This window comes from Camarhynchus parvulus, chromosome 2, assembly GCF_901933205.1.
Source record: "Camarhynchus parvulus chromosome 2, STF_HiC, whole genome shotgun sequence".
Classification (NCBI taxonomy): domain Eukaryota; kingdom Metazoa; phylum Chordata; class Aves; order Passeriformes; family Thraupidae; genus Camarhynchus; species Camarhynchus parvulus.
The window spans coordinates 18,238,770-18,253,744 of NC_044572.1; the positions used below are offsets into that span (position 1 = coordinate 18,238,770).

The 14,975-nt window shown below is 38.9% G+C and overlaps 1 protein-coding gene across 1 annotated transcript in view; it reads right to left on the reverse strand.

Moving 5' to 3' along the window:
* The window catches only part of ARMC3 (armadillo repeat containing 3), a 61,286-nt gene extending 46,594 nt beyond the window's left edge, over positions 1–14,692 (reverse strand). Inside the window, exons 1-3 of the mRNA XM_030971723.1 lie at positions 14,624–14,692; positions 7,867–7,910; positions 3,413–3,461 (exon numbers count right to left, since the gene is read on the reverse strand). Of these exons, the coding sequence (XP_030827583.1) occupies positions 3,413–3,460 (48 nt within the window). The 5' untranslated portion in view covers position 3,461; positions 7,867–7,910; positions 14,624–14,692. The remainder of the gene's footprint in view (positions 1–3,412; positions 3,462–7,866; positions 7,911–14,623) is intronic.
* Positions 14,693–14,975: the final 283 nt, after the last annotated feature.

A 14,975-nucleotide genomic window follows, 5' to 3' on the forward strand; every position in this document is an offset into this window, starting at 1 on the left:
ATTTTGAGTAATCCCAAGGATGGAGACTCCACAAGCCCCCTGGACAACCTATGCCACACTCCATCATTGTTAAGGCAAAAGAGGAATTTTTTTTTCTTATGCTTAAATGGAAACCTCCTGCATTTCCCTTTGTGCCTACTGCCTCTCATCTTTTCATAGGACACCACTGAGAAGACCCCAGCCTGATTTCTTTACTTCTTCCCATCAGCAAGTTTTACACTGACAAGACTCCTCCAAACCTTCTCTAAAGACCAAGCAGTCCCAGCTGTCAGTATCTCCTCCTAAGACAAATGCTCCAAGACTTTGTTCTAGTAAGGCCTCTTCTCTCTTGTACCAGAGAATGCAGAACAGAACACAGTGCTCCAGGGGTGGCCTCACTCACCAATACTGACTAAACACAAGAGTCCCCCTCTCCCAGGTTGCTGGCAACACTCTGGCCAATGCCCAGGATTTTGTTAGCTTTCTTTGTCCCAGTTTCTCATTTCTGGTGCACGTCCACAGAATCACCAGGTTCTTTCCTGTAAAGCTGCTTTCCAGCTGGTCTTCACCCAGTCTGTACCGGATATTCTTCCCCCAGGTGCAGGCCTTAGCCATTTCCCTTTATTGAACTTAATTAAATTCCCAATTTCCTATTTCTCTAGGAAATTGTTGAGGTCCCCCTGAATGGCTGCACAACCATCTGGTCTGTCAATCACTCCTCTTAATTTTGTATCTTCTGCAAACTTGCTGGGTGTGCACTCTGTCCCATCATTCAGGTCACTAAGGAAGAGGTTGAACAGTATCTGCTCCAGGATCACCCCCTGGAGCACAACACGAGTGCCTGACCCCTAACAGGATCTCATGCTGCTGATCACAACCTTCTGAGCCTGTCAGTTCAGCTACCTTTCGGTTCATTCACACAGTCTGTTTATCTCTTCTGTTCCTCACCAGTTTATCTATGAGGATGTTACAAGAGGCAGTTTTGAAAGCCTCACTAAAGTCAAGTCAAATGAATATTTAGACATTAATCAAAAGAAGGTGTTTATGTAGATACAGTTTCAGGAGCTGACTGTGCCAATTCATACATTCCACTTTTTTAACATCAGTCTGGCGAATGAAGCCTTTTTCAAAAATACTCAGGTATCTATAGCTTTCTTTAAGTGATAACACTTCAGTATTTTCTCTAGGGACAATCTCAGGCTCCCCTTTCAATATCCATGACCTAGCTGATGATCAAATAATAGTATTGTCTAGACCAAACAATGTAGATATCATGTGAAAAGTTCCTATCAATCTGTGTCAAAGCTGGCATATTTTATCGGCCTGAATTACTGTCTTAGGTCATTCATATAGAGACAGAGGCTCAAAGCAATGTTTTTCCTCTTGGACACCAATTCTCAGAACAGAGAATACTAAAAGACAAATTAGGAAAGGCAGTGAAAACAGAGTCCTCAGGAATACTTTCTGAAACATATAAGCAGTGGCTAGGCTGAGATGTGTTTCCCACCTGTTCCTAGAAATCTATAAAAAATTAGTGGTCATCTGCAGTACCATATATTCTCAGAGCATTCCCCATGCACAAAGGCCTTCTTTTATGAGCCCGTCTACATTATCTCAAGGCTTCTTTTCTTGGACTTGACATTTTCATAAACAGATTATCAATCACAAGATAATAGCTAATACATCTTTTATTTTGTCTGCATCTCATTTCCTGCCATCTGAAACACCCAGGTGAAATTTAAAGTTTTCAGATTTTATTTTACTCAATCATTATGAACAAAATTGTTATTATGGTAAGATTTTCTTCATTAATAGTTAAAATGATCTATTTTCATGTTTAATACTGTCCTGATATGCCACATTTCTCCTGCTACAACCGTCAGAGTAGACATGCTAGGCTGAAGTACAATAAGGGTAAAAACTAAGCCAAAAGCTGTAGATGCCATCTGGAATTCACTCTTTACAATTTGTTCCTTTTGATAGTTTTACTGACATTTTCTGTGTATTCACAGGTTATTGTAGTACCTAGCATGCTGTACCACCGTTTTCTCTAGAAAATGTAATTGTATATTTTGGATACAGAAATTGTGGTGCTGCATCTACTGATTTTCTAGCTATTTACTTCAGCTCATCTGTATGACTTAAATGTGTTGCCATGCTTTTCAAACCTTTTCTTAGGCTGCAAAGATACTTAGCCTTAATTTCTCAGGCCTGTTTGAATTAGACTCATCCACACACACCTTCTTTGTGAGCATATTCTTCATACAGATAGAAGTTATGTTGAGGTTTTATGCAATTTCCTTTCATAAGGATTTATTATTGATTGAAGGTTATGAATTACATTTGTAATATTCACCTTTCCACAGAACAGCTGGGTAAACCTGATGTTAACTGCTATGTCTCAGTGACATCATGACTATTGGATGTTACTGTCTTAGTCAAAACTATATATGCTTATTTAATATTGAAACTGCAATGTAGTTTTTGCTGACTTTTCTGTGACCTTTGAAAAAGCTCTCGCAGTACTACAACTCTTTACACATAAATCCATTGGGTTTTTTAAACAGTGTAAAGAACTTGGCATTTAGTGGGACTCACTGGAGGAGTGGGACTCCCTCTGTGGGACTCATTGAGGTCCCTATTTTCATAGTTTGGTTGTTAATTGACACAGAGTTTATACTGTACTCTTTTCAATGTTTCTGTATTTCCTCTACTTCTTTCTGAAGAAAATAACTAAACTTTAAAAAATAGCTATGTTTTGAACAATTATCTTTTTGGGGGCCTCTTCATACCTTATGAATTTATAGAAACTCCTGAAAAGTCTGATAGTGTCAGACCCTTAACCTCCACCTTTTGAAAAGAAAAGTCTCCCTATCACCATTATTCTATATTTGGCCTCAGCTCTTTTCACTGTACTTTCAATGACAACAGAAAAACCTAAACTGCCTCTTAAGACTGTACATATTTGCAAAAGAGACAGAGTATGTAGTATCATTCAAAATATTTGTCAAATTTTGTATTCAGTAAAAAAACACAGATCCATCTAGGCTTTTAACTCTTTCATCTTTAAAGAAAAAGAATGTATTCACAGTTGAAAAGACACGCAGATTTCAGGTCGCTCTTCTCCATTCTCCTTTGATTTTTACGAAAAGAAAGCTAACACTGTTCTTCAAATAAAAAGAAGCCTGGATTGTTTCATACATAACTGTTTGCAATGCCTGCCAAAGACAACAATCTCTACAAAGAACTACACATGCCCAGTCACTCTGGTTTGTATGCTGTCCAAGAAAAGCAGAAACAGAGACATCTTTAAAAGCCATTTTTAGAATAATGTGGGTAAACTAGGAGAATAAGGAACTATGTAAGGACGATAGAGCTGGGCCTGTAATTGTGTAATGTTTATTTTATAGCACATAGCAGTTTATAAACTTACCACATCCTTGGGTGGAGACTCTGTTTCCTTCTTTACTTTTTTACCCATTCTAAAAAACAAACAAACAAACAAAAATAAAAGCAGGCAAACAAACTCCCTTCTGTGTATTAGGAACCCGTTTACCAGTGATTCAGGGAACCATTTAAGACAGACTTTCTTATTCATTTGACCCACCAAATCATTCTGAAAATTTCTTTGACATAGAAATTTCCATACAGAAAGTAGTCCCTCTTTCTAACATTTGTACACATTTGGTAAAATACATCTGTCAACAACATACATAGCTAAAAAGGTCTCAGCACAGGCTTAGGTTGTAATGTGGTACAAATACACAGAATATCCCTTTTTGTAAATTAGTTTTATCTGCATCTATAAATCATATATGAACTTAAAAGTCCTTTTAGGTCATTTCCCCATGTTTGTCTATACATTCTATGTTGGCAAACATTCCATACAACTGCAGAATGTACAAATAAGTTCTACCTTGAAAACATGGTACAAATACAATTTGAATTCTCTGTTCATAGTTCACAGGAGACAAAAATCAGGTCTGCAGGTATTAAGAAACAGTTCTGCACAGTATAAATGTCATTGATTTTAAAAAGTTACATTTATTTGCACAAAGTCCAGCTTGTCTTATTAATTTTTCTTTTTCTTTCTGTATTAGCACACATGCACATAACCAAGAAGACCTTCTCAGCTGCATCTAATAGCAGCTTCTGAAGCATATGGACGTAATACCTCATGTGGACCTAATTTCATGTAACTTGCAAAACTTCAGCAGAGCCTTCCAGTTAAGGTGCAGGCAAAAGTAAAGGGCAACATGAGCCACTAGCACTAGCTATGCATAGAACATAACCCCAGTTATGCCAAACTTAAGTTTGTTTTAACACTGTGTAAAAGTGAAATGTGCACCGTTAGTACCCCTTGTTAATTCCTCGGTTAGTTCTCAAAGGGAGACCACACATTCACCCTCAGCCAGAGTCTACTGAGAGCCTACCTCTGCTATAAGAGATTATTTTCTAGTGCAACATGAGCTGTAACCTGGCTGCTTATTTGTTGTTTTCAACAAAAATTTGGAGCTCTTCTTGAATTTTCCAGGTACTGCTCCTCTACCAATCTCTACAAATAAATTGTACACAGCACTAATGAAAGCAGTTGATAAAGCACATCCTAAAAACAGATCTGAAATTTCAAACTTCATAGGCAGGTCACTAATTACAGTTTTGAGAGGAAGATCCACACAGCCAAAGACTTTTCAGCTCGAATCTGCTTTACCCTTTTGCATCTGTACACACACATGCATGAAACACATACACACAAATTCAGTGTTTCAGAAAGCACAGCTTTGGCCAGAGACAAATTAATTTATATAAGAAAAAAGCATAAGAACAATTTACTGACAGTTGAGTACCGTATACTCAACAGGTGTGATGGACATACTACCTTCTGATTTATGTAGTCCCTGTAGAAAGTAAGAATCATGCACACATGCAAGAACCAGATTTAGATGGACATTTAGGAAATCTGGGTTGTTTAAATTGTGCTAAATCCCAGTATGGAGATATGGACACATACTCAGAATCATTCAGCTCAACTCATTTCAGATATAAATAAAGTGGCAGTCATAAAAGGCAATTTTAATTCTGAGTGAGTTTAATTAAGTTTAAACCAACTAATTTTAAAAGTTAATTAATGCAAAATTATTTATAATGTTATATAATTAATGTTCTCAGATTCAAATTATATATATTTCAAGACCAAGAATAACTGAGGCTTTTAATGGCAAATATTTCTTCACTCTGTATAAATACATCCAATTTCTGAGCATATTTTGAAGAAACTTTTACATATTTCTCAGTGTTCAGAAATATTTGGTTCCTTAAAAAATTTCGTTTAAAAACAAGCAGCGTGATTTGTAGCAACAAGCAGAGAGAACAGGTCGATTACTGTCAGTTATGCCACTCAGTCTATTTCTTTGGTGCAGTTATTAATCTAAGTTTCAATACATTCTGCTATCAAATGTTGGTGTGAGCTTTGTTTCCAAAAACCTCTCTGTATTCAGTGGTCATTCTCTGACTTGAGGGAATGATGGACATGGAATTCTTTGGCTTACTGATAATTAAAAATGTGTCTTCTGCATTGAACTGTAATTATCACAGACAATCAATGTGTACAGGTATCGAAAGGCTACTGACCCATAAAAGAGCTTCTTTATTCAAATCCCTTTCTCTCCAAGATAACTGCATGGTCTTTTTCTCAGTAGGTTCTCAGTTTACCATCTAAATATTTAGAATTTGGAAAACAATTGTAGTAGGGCTTAAATTTTTAAATCTATCAAATGCTGCCTCAATGTTCCCTGTAAAACTTACTCTAAAAATGAAAATTATTCACTAGTAATTACATGTGCATGTAATTAAATTCATAAATTCCTGGACAAACTTGCCGCTCATGGCTTGGATGGGTTAACACTTTGCCTGGAGGAGACTCAGGGGGACCTTTACTGCTCTCTGCAAGCGCCTGAAAGGAGGGTGCATCAAGGTGGGGGCTGGTCTCTTCTTCCATATAACAAGCAATACAGCAAGAGGAAATGACCTCAAGTTGTGCCAGGGTTGGTTTAGATTGGATATTAGGAAATATTTCTTCACAAAAAGGGTTGTAAGCAGTGGAACAGGCTGCCCAGGGCAGTGCTTGAGCCACCAGTCCTGGAGGTATTAAGACATTTGGTGCTTAGGGACATGGCTTAGTAGTGGGCTGGACAGTGCTAGGTTAACAGCTGGACTTGTTCTAAAAGATCTTTTCCAAATGAAACGATTCTATGTTTCTAAATTTTAAAGACAAAATAATATTCTCATTTGAGTAATATCCTCTACTTCATGTCCTGCACATTTCTAGAATCATAGGAGCATGCCTTTTCTACATATGTTTTTTGAGATTAAAGGGTTGATTGTTTTAAATGATGTAGAGCTAGAGGTAATAAAGTACTTTGACCTAACAGATGTAGCCAATACATAGCCAAGCAATCCATGAAGTTATCATTCCATGCTACTTCCTGTCCTTCACCTGGAATTTATTGCCTCAGTGGTAGACAGCCTAGCCTGCTTTTCTTTCTCCAACCCAGTTTTAGTGCAGTGGTGCAATCAGGTGGTGTCTCTCAAGCAGCAGGACAGTCATTATGTCTAACTAAATCCTCATTCGAAAACCACAATCCCCAAAGCTCTCCCTCAGCTCTGGCTATTCTTAGTGCCTTAGCTCAGTAGGCACTTCCCTGTTTCACTCTGAACTTCATTAGCTTTCCCACAGGACCAGAACCACTCCAGTGTGAGCATCCTAAGTTAAACCCCTATCCAGAATCCATGAGTAGTGTCCATTAAAAAAAACTAAGTATCAGCACTAAAGTTAATCACACTGCTTGATAATTGATGGAGATCTAGTCAACATATTCAATAGCTCTTAAGGCAGATTCATCTTAAAGGAGGTATCTAAAATGGAGTAGCACCTTAAAAATAACTACTTTTTCCTTGGACCAACACCAGAGTCTGGAGTTGTTAGCTCATGTATTTACATTGACATCTAAGTTTGTGAGCTAAGTTTATTACCCCATTTCTCCACACGAATCCACACGCCAGGCTAGGTCTGGCAGACACTATCATAGCAGACTGAACACCAGGCATACAAAGAAACACAACCACCTTGTCTTTTCTGCAATGGCTGCAGGAACAGGCACATCTCCAGTAATATCTCTATGACCAGAAAATTCTGCCTGTGAGTGGAAAATGATTTTGCAGAAGGTCACAAATACAGATTTTTTGGTTCAAAGTGGAAGCCTCTAACTTCTAAACTATTTTATCAGGAACAGGCATCTCTGCCATGTCAAATAAAATACAGAAAATTTATTTAGTTTTTGGAAGAGTTGCTGCAGATGCCTGCTCAGAGGAGCAGACTCCAAGTACTAGATCATAAGATAATGGCGGCCCTGATCCCTGTACTTATTTATTTTTACTATGATGCTTTAATGTGAATAGTTGCTTTTCTCAGTGTGAATAGCTTCTTAGATTGCAAATTTGAGATACCCACTTATTTCTAGTCACTATACTTTTTATTTTTTATAAATACGAGATGATGGTTAGCAAGTGAGCTTTAACAAAAAGAATCTATAAACTGTACTTTGAAATATGAAGAAAGATTTCTGATTGTTTTTCTGTTTGAAATATCAAAGTCTTACAAATACTTTCTTTACCCTGTTAGAGTCCTGTTGCATACACTTAAATAACATAGTATTTCCTGGGTTTAAATCAGACAATGCACTTAGAAAACACTTTCTGATCCATTTGCATCTTCTGTTTTCTAAAACCTTAAATAACAGCTGCAACAACCTAGGACCCTGCACATACTGTGAGAGCTGAGTTGAAGAACAGGAATAAGTCAGAGGCATTGCCAGCAGTGGAACTTACCTCTTAGGCAAGGAATCAAAGTTCTGTGCTGAGAAAAATTACTCCTGTGGAAAAGCAATGCAAGGAGAAGGATTTAGAAATAGCTTCTAACCAGTTGTTTATTACATGATCCACTTTCAAATTAACAGTCCAATTCTTTAAGATAGTCTAAATCTGTGTTACTACAACCTAGCCACAATTTCAGGTTCTTACTGAAAATGATGCACAAGTGAGATTCTTTTTGCCTTACAGGTGATAATTTCATAATGTCAATTTAGTTGAGCAAATTTAATTGAAGTATAGCTGTTTATTTTTGTCTCAGAAACTATTTTTTTCCTGTGCTAACAGTGAAAATTGCCTATAAATCAGCCATTATCAGTGATTATTTCAACTGATTTTTGTATGGACATTCTAGTACTGCTGCCCTCCAATGGAATCAAAAGATAATCATATCATCAGCAGACAATCTCACTCCATTCTTAAGCCCATAAAACAATATGTCCTCTGTATACCAGCTTAAATACCCTCATCATTCTCAGATAGCTTCATCTTAATTAAGAGAATAATGTGGAAGAGTCTTGAAACTCCCTTCCTTCTCCCAAATTATCCTTTCATCTTTTTGTCTGCCCAACTCCTTAAATATGGATCAATAGACTTCCTTTCCCCTGTGTTGTCATGACAGTGCAAGCATTACCACACTATTAAAAAACTTGGCTTCATATAATAAGAGAGTTAAAAAGAGATAGCAGGTCCAATTTAATATTCAGTTCCTGCAGATATAGATATTTGTGCCATATGAAAATAATACATTATATGGGAGATCAATTAAGTCAAGGCCTTTGAATTTGCCCACTGTTTTATCTGTGTGCATGTGTATATTTGTTGAAAAAATGATGAGGAAGTTCCACCTGAATATGAGGAAAAGCTTCTTTACTCTGCAGGTGATCAAGCACTGGAACAGATTGTCCAGAGAGGGTGTGGAGTCTCCCTCACTGGAGAGATTTAAGAACCATCTGGATGCAATCCTGTGCAATGTGCTCTGGGATGGCCCTGCTTGAGCAGGAAGGTTGGACCAGATGACCCACTTTGGCCCTTTCCAACCTGACCCACCCTGTGATTCTATGATTCTGTGAATATGAACAGTTTTCCACATGGCTGATCAGCATCCAGCCTCCAGAATGACAACAGACAAATGTTTCTGATAAATGCCTGAAACTAATCCCAAAAGTCAGATTTCTTCCATCTGTTACAGGGTTTCTATTTCCCTAAAGTACCAAGGTTTAGATCTCCTTAAGTTTTTATGTTCTTCCTAACAATAGTAGCTATTTTTACTGTCCACATAAACGCCTAATCGTTTTACTCCTCATTCTTAGACATGCTACAGCATATATCCAATTGTCAAGTGTCCTGTATAAGGAACTACTCCTTAGATTTAAAAATATGTAAATAGTTTAAATGTGTTATTCAATCCAACACAATAACCCTTCCTTCTTACATTACAACTTTAGTTTCCAGATGCCTTGACTTGATCTTTCCTACCTTCCTTTATAAGGCACTGTACATTCTCATTTACCTCCTTTCTAAGCTGTCTTAATTATTTTTTTCCATATAGCTTTTCCAGACATGTATGTTTCCTGTCTCAGAGTCCCTCTGTGACTGTTAAACCTTTCTCAGATATGACGTACCTAACGAGAAATACTGTAATCAATTCTAGAACACTACTGACTTATTCAAGTGACATTGTAACTTTCAGGGTATTTATTTTAACCCAGTTTCCTGAGTGAAGATTTTCACTAAGTTATCCACATATGGTAAACAGCTCATTTTCTCAGTCAATCACAATTAATTTAGATTTACTACTGAAGAGAATATATTGTTCCAAGTATTCCTGACATAAATTACACTGCTTTCATCAACAATGAGTTTTATTTGTCATGGTGTTACTAGTTCACCTAACTGCAGAAGAGCTCTCAGAAGTTTCTACAAGTCTTCTTTAGTTGTAACAAATTCTTTTAATCTCACCAGAATATTTTTATTTCTCCACGTTATTGCTAATTTCCAAATGATAATGAACATATTAAATAACATCAGACCAAGTATCTATCCTTGGAGAATCCATGTTGTGACAAGATGAATCAAGGAGATTTTTGTGTGTACATTCTAAATGTCTGAGATGCACAGTGAAATCCCTCATCCCATGAAAAACAGACTAAAGAAAAATTGACTTAATCTAAACCAAATGAGAGACAGTAGTTGCACAACCATTATCTGAGCCATAATAGCCGGACACTTCCCATTCAGAAGGCAAAGATGGTCTGACTCAGGAAGAAGTACTAGTAAAAAATTAAAGACACTCCTAAGATTTTAGCCAGCTGTGACAATCTACACGAATTAAAATGAATGCTTCCTCCTGTCAGTTTCACAGGGACACTGGGGGAAAGGGACATTCTGAATGAGTAGACTTGTCCCTCTCCCCATCACAGCCACTGCGTCATGTTAATCCCACCTATCACACTGTATCTTAAAAACCTTAAATATTTTTTCCCACCTCTCTCATTAAGAAGTTAAAAAAAGGTTGTTCAATTATTTCAATTACTTTCTTTGCTGGCATGTATGAAAATATTATTTATAGTAGATATTTATACTATACAATATATATTTACTGTATTCTATGCATACCATGTAGCATATTATATAAATTCCACATATATTTACATATATAGAATCAGAATACATTTAGAATCCTAGAATGGTTTGGTTGGAAGGGCCCTTAAGATCATCTCACTCCATTGGAAGGGCCTGTAAAGATCATCTCATTCCAACCCTGCTGCCATGGGCAAGGACACCTTCCACTAGACAAGGTTGCTCAAACCCCCATCCAACCAGGCCTTGAACACTTCCAGTGATGGACCCACAACTTCTCTGGATAACTTCTTCCAATGTGTCCCCACCCTCTGAGTGACTGTGTAACCTAAACCTACTCTCTTAGATTTTTAAAGCCATTCCCCTATGCCCAATCCCTGCATGCCCTTGTAAAAAGTCCCTTTCCAGCTCTCCTGTGGGCTAATTTTAGGTACAGGAAGGTGCTCTAAGGTCTCCTCAGAGCCTCCTCCTCTCCAGGAGAAAACCACCAACTCTCTCAGCCTATCTGCACAGGACAGGTACTCCAGCCCTCTGATCATGCCCTTCCTCTACCTGAAGGTAAGAAACATTTTGTTAGCCTAAAGAATTCTACTTTCCTCAAAAAAAAGATTCCTTATTTCCCACATAGAATATGCTGGGTTGGAAGGGACCCATCAGGATCATCAAGTCCAACTCCTGGCCCTGCACAGCACCATCCCCAAAAGTCACATCATGTGCCTGAGAGTCCAAATGCTTCTCGAACTCTGTCAGGCTTGCTGCTGTGACCACTTCCCTGGGGACCTGTTCCAGTGCTGTGACCACTTCCCTGGGGACCTGCTTCAGTGAACAGGTCCCTGGGGACCTCTTCCAACCACCCTCTGGGTGAAGAAATTTTTCCTAAAAAAAAATCTCCCTTCACACACCTTGAGGCCATTCCCTCAGGTCATGTCACTGGTCACCACAGAGAAGAGATCAGTGCCTGACCTTCCACTTCTCCCTGTGAAGGCAGGGGGAGGGGGGGCTCCTCTTGGTCTCCTTCAGGCTGAACAGGAGGAGTGATCTCAGCTGCTTCTCACACAGCTTCCTCTCCAGACTTTCACCATCCTCATGGCCCTCCTCTGGACACTCTAACAGTTTTATGTCTTTTTTATATTGTGGCACCCAAACCTGACCCCAGCACTGGAGGTGAGGCCGCCCCAGAGCAGAACAGAGGGGACAATCCCCTCCCTTGCCCTGCTGGCCATGCTGTGCCTGATGCCCCCCAGGACAGGGTTGGCCCTCCTGGCTGCCAAGGCACTGCTGGCTCAGGTTCAGCTGCCATGGATCAGGATCCCCAGGTCCCCTTTCTGTTCATACATCCAGGGTTGTCCCATCCCTGACACTTGACCTCGTTAAATTTCACATGTCTGGTAATTGCCCAATCCTCTAATTAGTCCAGATCTTTCCCCAGGGCCTCTTTTAATGTAAATAACTGAAGAAACATGTATCTAAATTCAACCTGAATTTAGAATGTTTAAAGACTTATCTACAGACAAAGATGCTCAAATAAGGGGCTTCACAAGCTCTCTGAAGATACATCCTGTTGAGTGAAGTGTTCAGATTGCTTTAGAAAGAAAAATCATGTCCCAGCAGCATGTTATTAACCGAATAATGTTTTAATAAAAATTGTAAAACATTACAATAATTATAACTCATAGTGAAATTTTATAATTATTCAGGTTTTTAACAAATAAAAATCCTAAATGAAACACAAACAGAATGTTTATCCTCCTCTCTATTTCAATTCATAATACACATATAATACATAATATATATTATCTATAATAATTTTTCATGTATATATGTACATTATATATATAGTAGGCTCTGTCTATTTTAAGGATACAAAACTGCAACCTTAATCAAAGGACTTCTCACACTGCACATACTGGAATCCTATGTTCTTTCCTTTCTTGGTAAAAAAGTTTACCACTGCAAATATGTAGTTTATGCATGTACAAGCAAAAGAGCAAGAAGAGACATGGCCATATGTCACCATCTGGCTAACTAAAGTACAGTTGAAGAGCATGAAGTATTTTTCAGAAAACGAAGTTATTTTAAACAATATAAATAGGCTCTGAAAAATGGCTATCGTTCAATATAGCAAAGGCAACAAAAGAGTTTCTGCAGGCTGTAAAGGGGACTCAAAAAAAAAAAAGGCAGCAACCACAAAACACACAGACACACACACACACACACACACATGAATTATGAGTAAGGAACACCATAACATAAGTAGAACCCCAGGAAATGAGATAAACTCTAAGTTTAGCCCTTACTTTTCCAAGACCCGGTAAGAATACAGGAATATGGAAACTACTTCCATTAATAATTTTATCTTCAAAGAAATGTATTGGCTGTTTCCTTTTCTGAAGTTTTGCTTTAGAAAGATCATCCTCATAAGTGTTTTTTAAGCCCTTTTGAAAACATGCATGACCTCTGCTGAGCATCCCAGATGAAGCCTCTCCTGCCTTGTACAAAATTGTACTCATACTTCTTTGTCAACACGGGAAATGTCTCAGATGTGTTACTATCACGTTCATGATTTTGATGGTTATGACTGCAAGGGTAGCCCTATTGTCTCATTTGAACTGCTCATTTACCAGGCTCTATTATGTTTGCAGTAAAAAAAAAAATACATTTGTTGCAGTTTAAGACAAATATGCAGGTAGCAGATTTGCAAACCTAAGGACAGCAGTTAAGCCCATGTTGGCGTTTATTGTGTTAGAGGAATATTAGATAATCAGAAAATGGCAACCCGATAAAAATAAAAAAATGAAAGGAAGTTAAAAAAGGAAATCTTGCTTTCATCAATAAATGGAAAGTGATCTTGCTCACTGTCAATGAACAATAGAAAGCAGATGTCTTTACCTTGCATAATCTCAGACTATCTTGTATAGATGATAACATCAGATAGCCAAAAAGATTTTAAGAGTTCTGTACTATAGACAGCGCTCGTCTACCAGCTGATCCATATTTTGCTTTGAAATTCCCATCTACAAAAGTCCCAAGACATTTGAAATAATAATAAATGAGGTGATGTTTTCCCCCAAATAGCCTAATCACCCGTTACTGTTCTTTTAGAGGAAGCTTCTGTATCCAATTGGGTTTTTTTAAACTGTCATTTCCAATCCACAGAATTTTAGATTTCATACCTTTCATGTTACTGTCACACAGAAATTCCACGTCTCACTGAAGAGAACTGTTATTTTTCTTTTTCCATATTATCTATCTAGATTTTGAAATAAAATTATTTTTCCCCTCTACCATCTAAGTTTCCTTATGGCAGGTCTTTCCTTACTGCAGTTTCTTGCTTCCCAATTCACATCTAAAAAGACTGGTACAGTTATCTGCTGAATGTGTCCATTCATTGCTGACATCAGTTCCTAAATTCCCAGTTTCTAATATGAAATAGTGTGAGGAGCCCTTCAGTGCAGGATATTCTGTCTGGGTTTAAATTTTATTTATGTTCATACTGATGCACTTCAGTTGTTATTAAACACCACAATATTAATATAAATCTTGCAATTGCCACTGCTGTTCTTAAAGGGGTAGATATCCTTATCGTGCAGACAGTAAGATTTTGGTGGGCTTTTTGGTTGCAGTTGGAGGAAACTTCAATGTATGCCTTTAAGAATCATAGAATCTTAGAATGATGTTTGGAACGTGATCTTGACACTTATCTAGTTCTAACTCCTCTGCTGTGGGCAGGGCACACTTTCCACTAGACCAGGTTTGTCAGAGCCCCATCCAACCTGGCCTTGAGCACCTCCAGGGATGGGGCATCCACAACTTCCCTGGGCAACCTGTTCCAGCACCTCGCCACTCTCTCAGTTAAGAATTTTTCCCCAAGATCTAATCTAAACCTACTCTCTTTCAATTCAAACCCATTCCCCCTTATCCTGTCACTACGTGCCCTCGTAACCAGTCTTGCTCCATCTTTTCTTTAAGTTCTCTTCTGGTACCTGGAAGGATGATATTGCAAAAAAAAAAAAAAACACCAAACAAAAAACCCAAACAAACAAACAAAAAAAAACCCAAAAACAAACCAAAAAACCCCCAAAACCCCCCAAAAAACAAAAGAAAAAAAAACCCCAACTTTTAAACTTTAACTCACTTTGAAGGTCTACAGACACTTGGCCCTCAGTTCACTGGCAAGCGCCGAGGAGCCAGACCCCCCGGGAGCCGGGGCACGGCCCGAGGGCTCCGGCCGCTAACGCACCGCCCGCCCGATACCGCCGATGCTGCCCCGGCACCGCCGCGACCCGGGGGCTGTACCGGTGATTTGTGCTCACTGCCCCGAGCCCCGCTGCCCTCAGCGCTGCCAACGCTCCCGGGCCTTGCCCGCAGCCAGCGGAGCGCAGCGCCCGCGCCCCCCGCGCCGCCCGGGGGCGATCGCGCAGCGCCGCCCGCGCCGCCGCTTCGGCGTTGCCGGGAGACGGCGGCGGCCGCGCCTGAGGGAGGCCGGG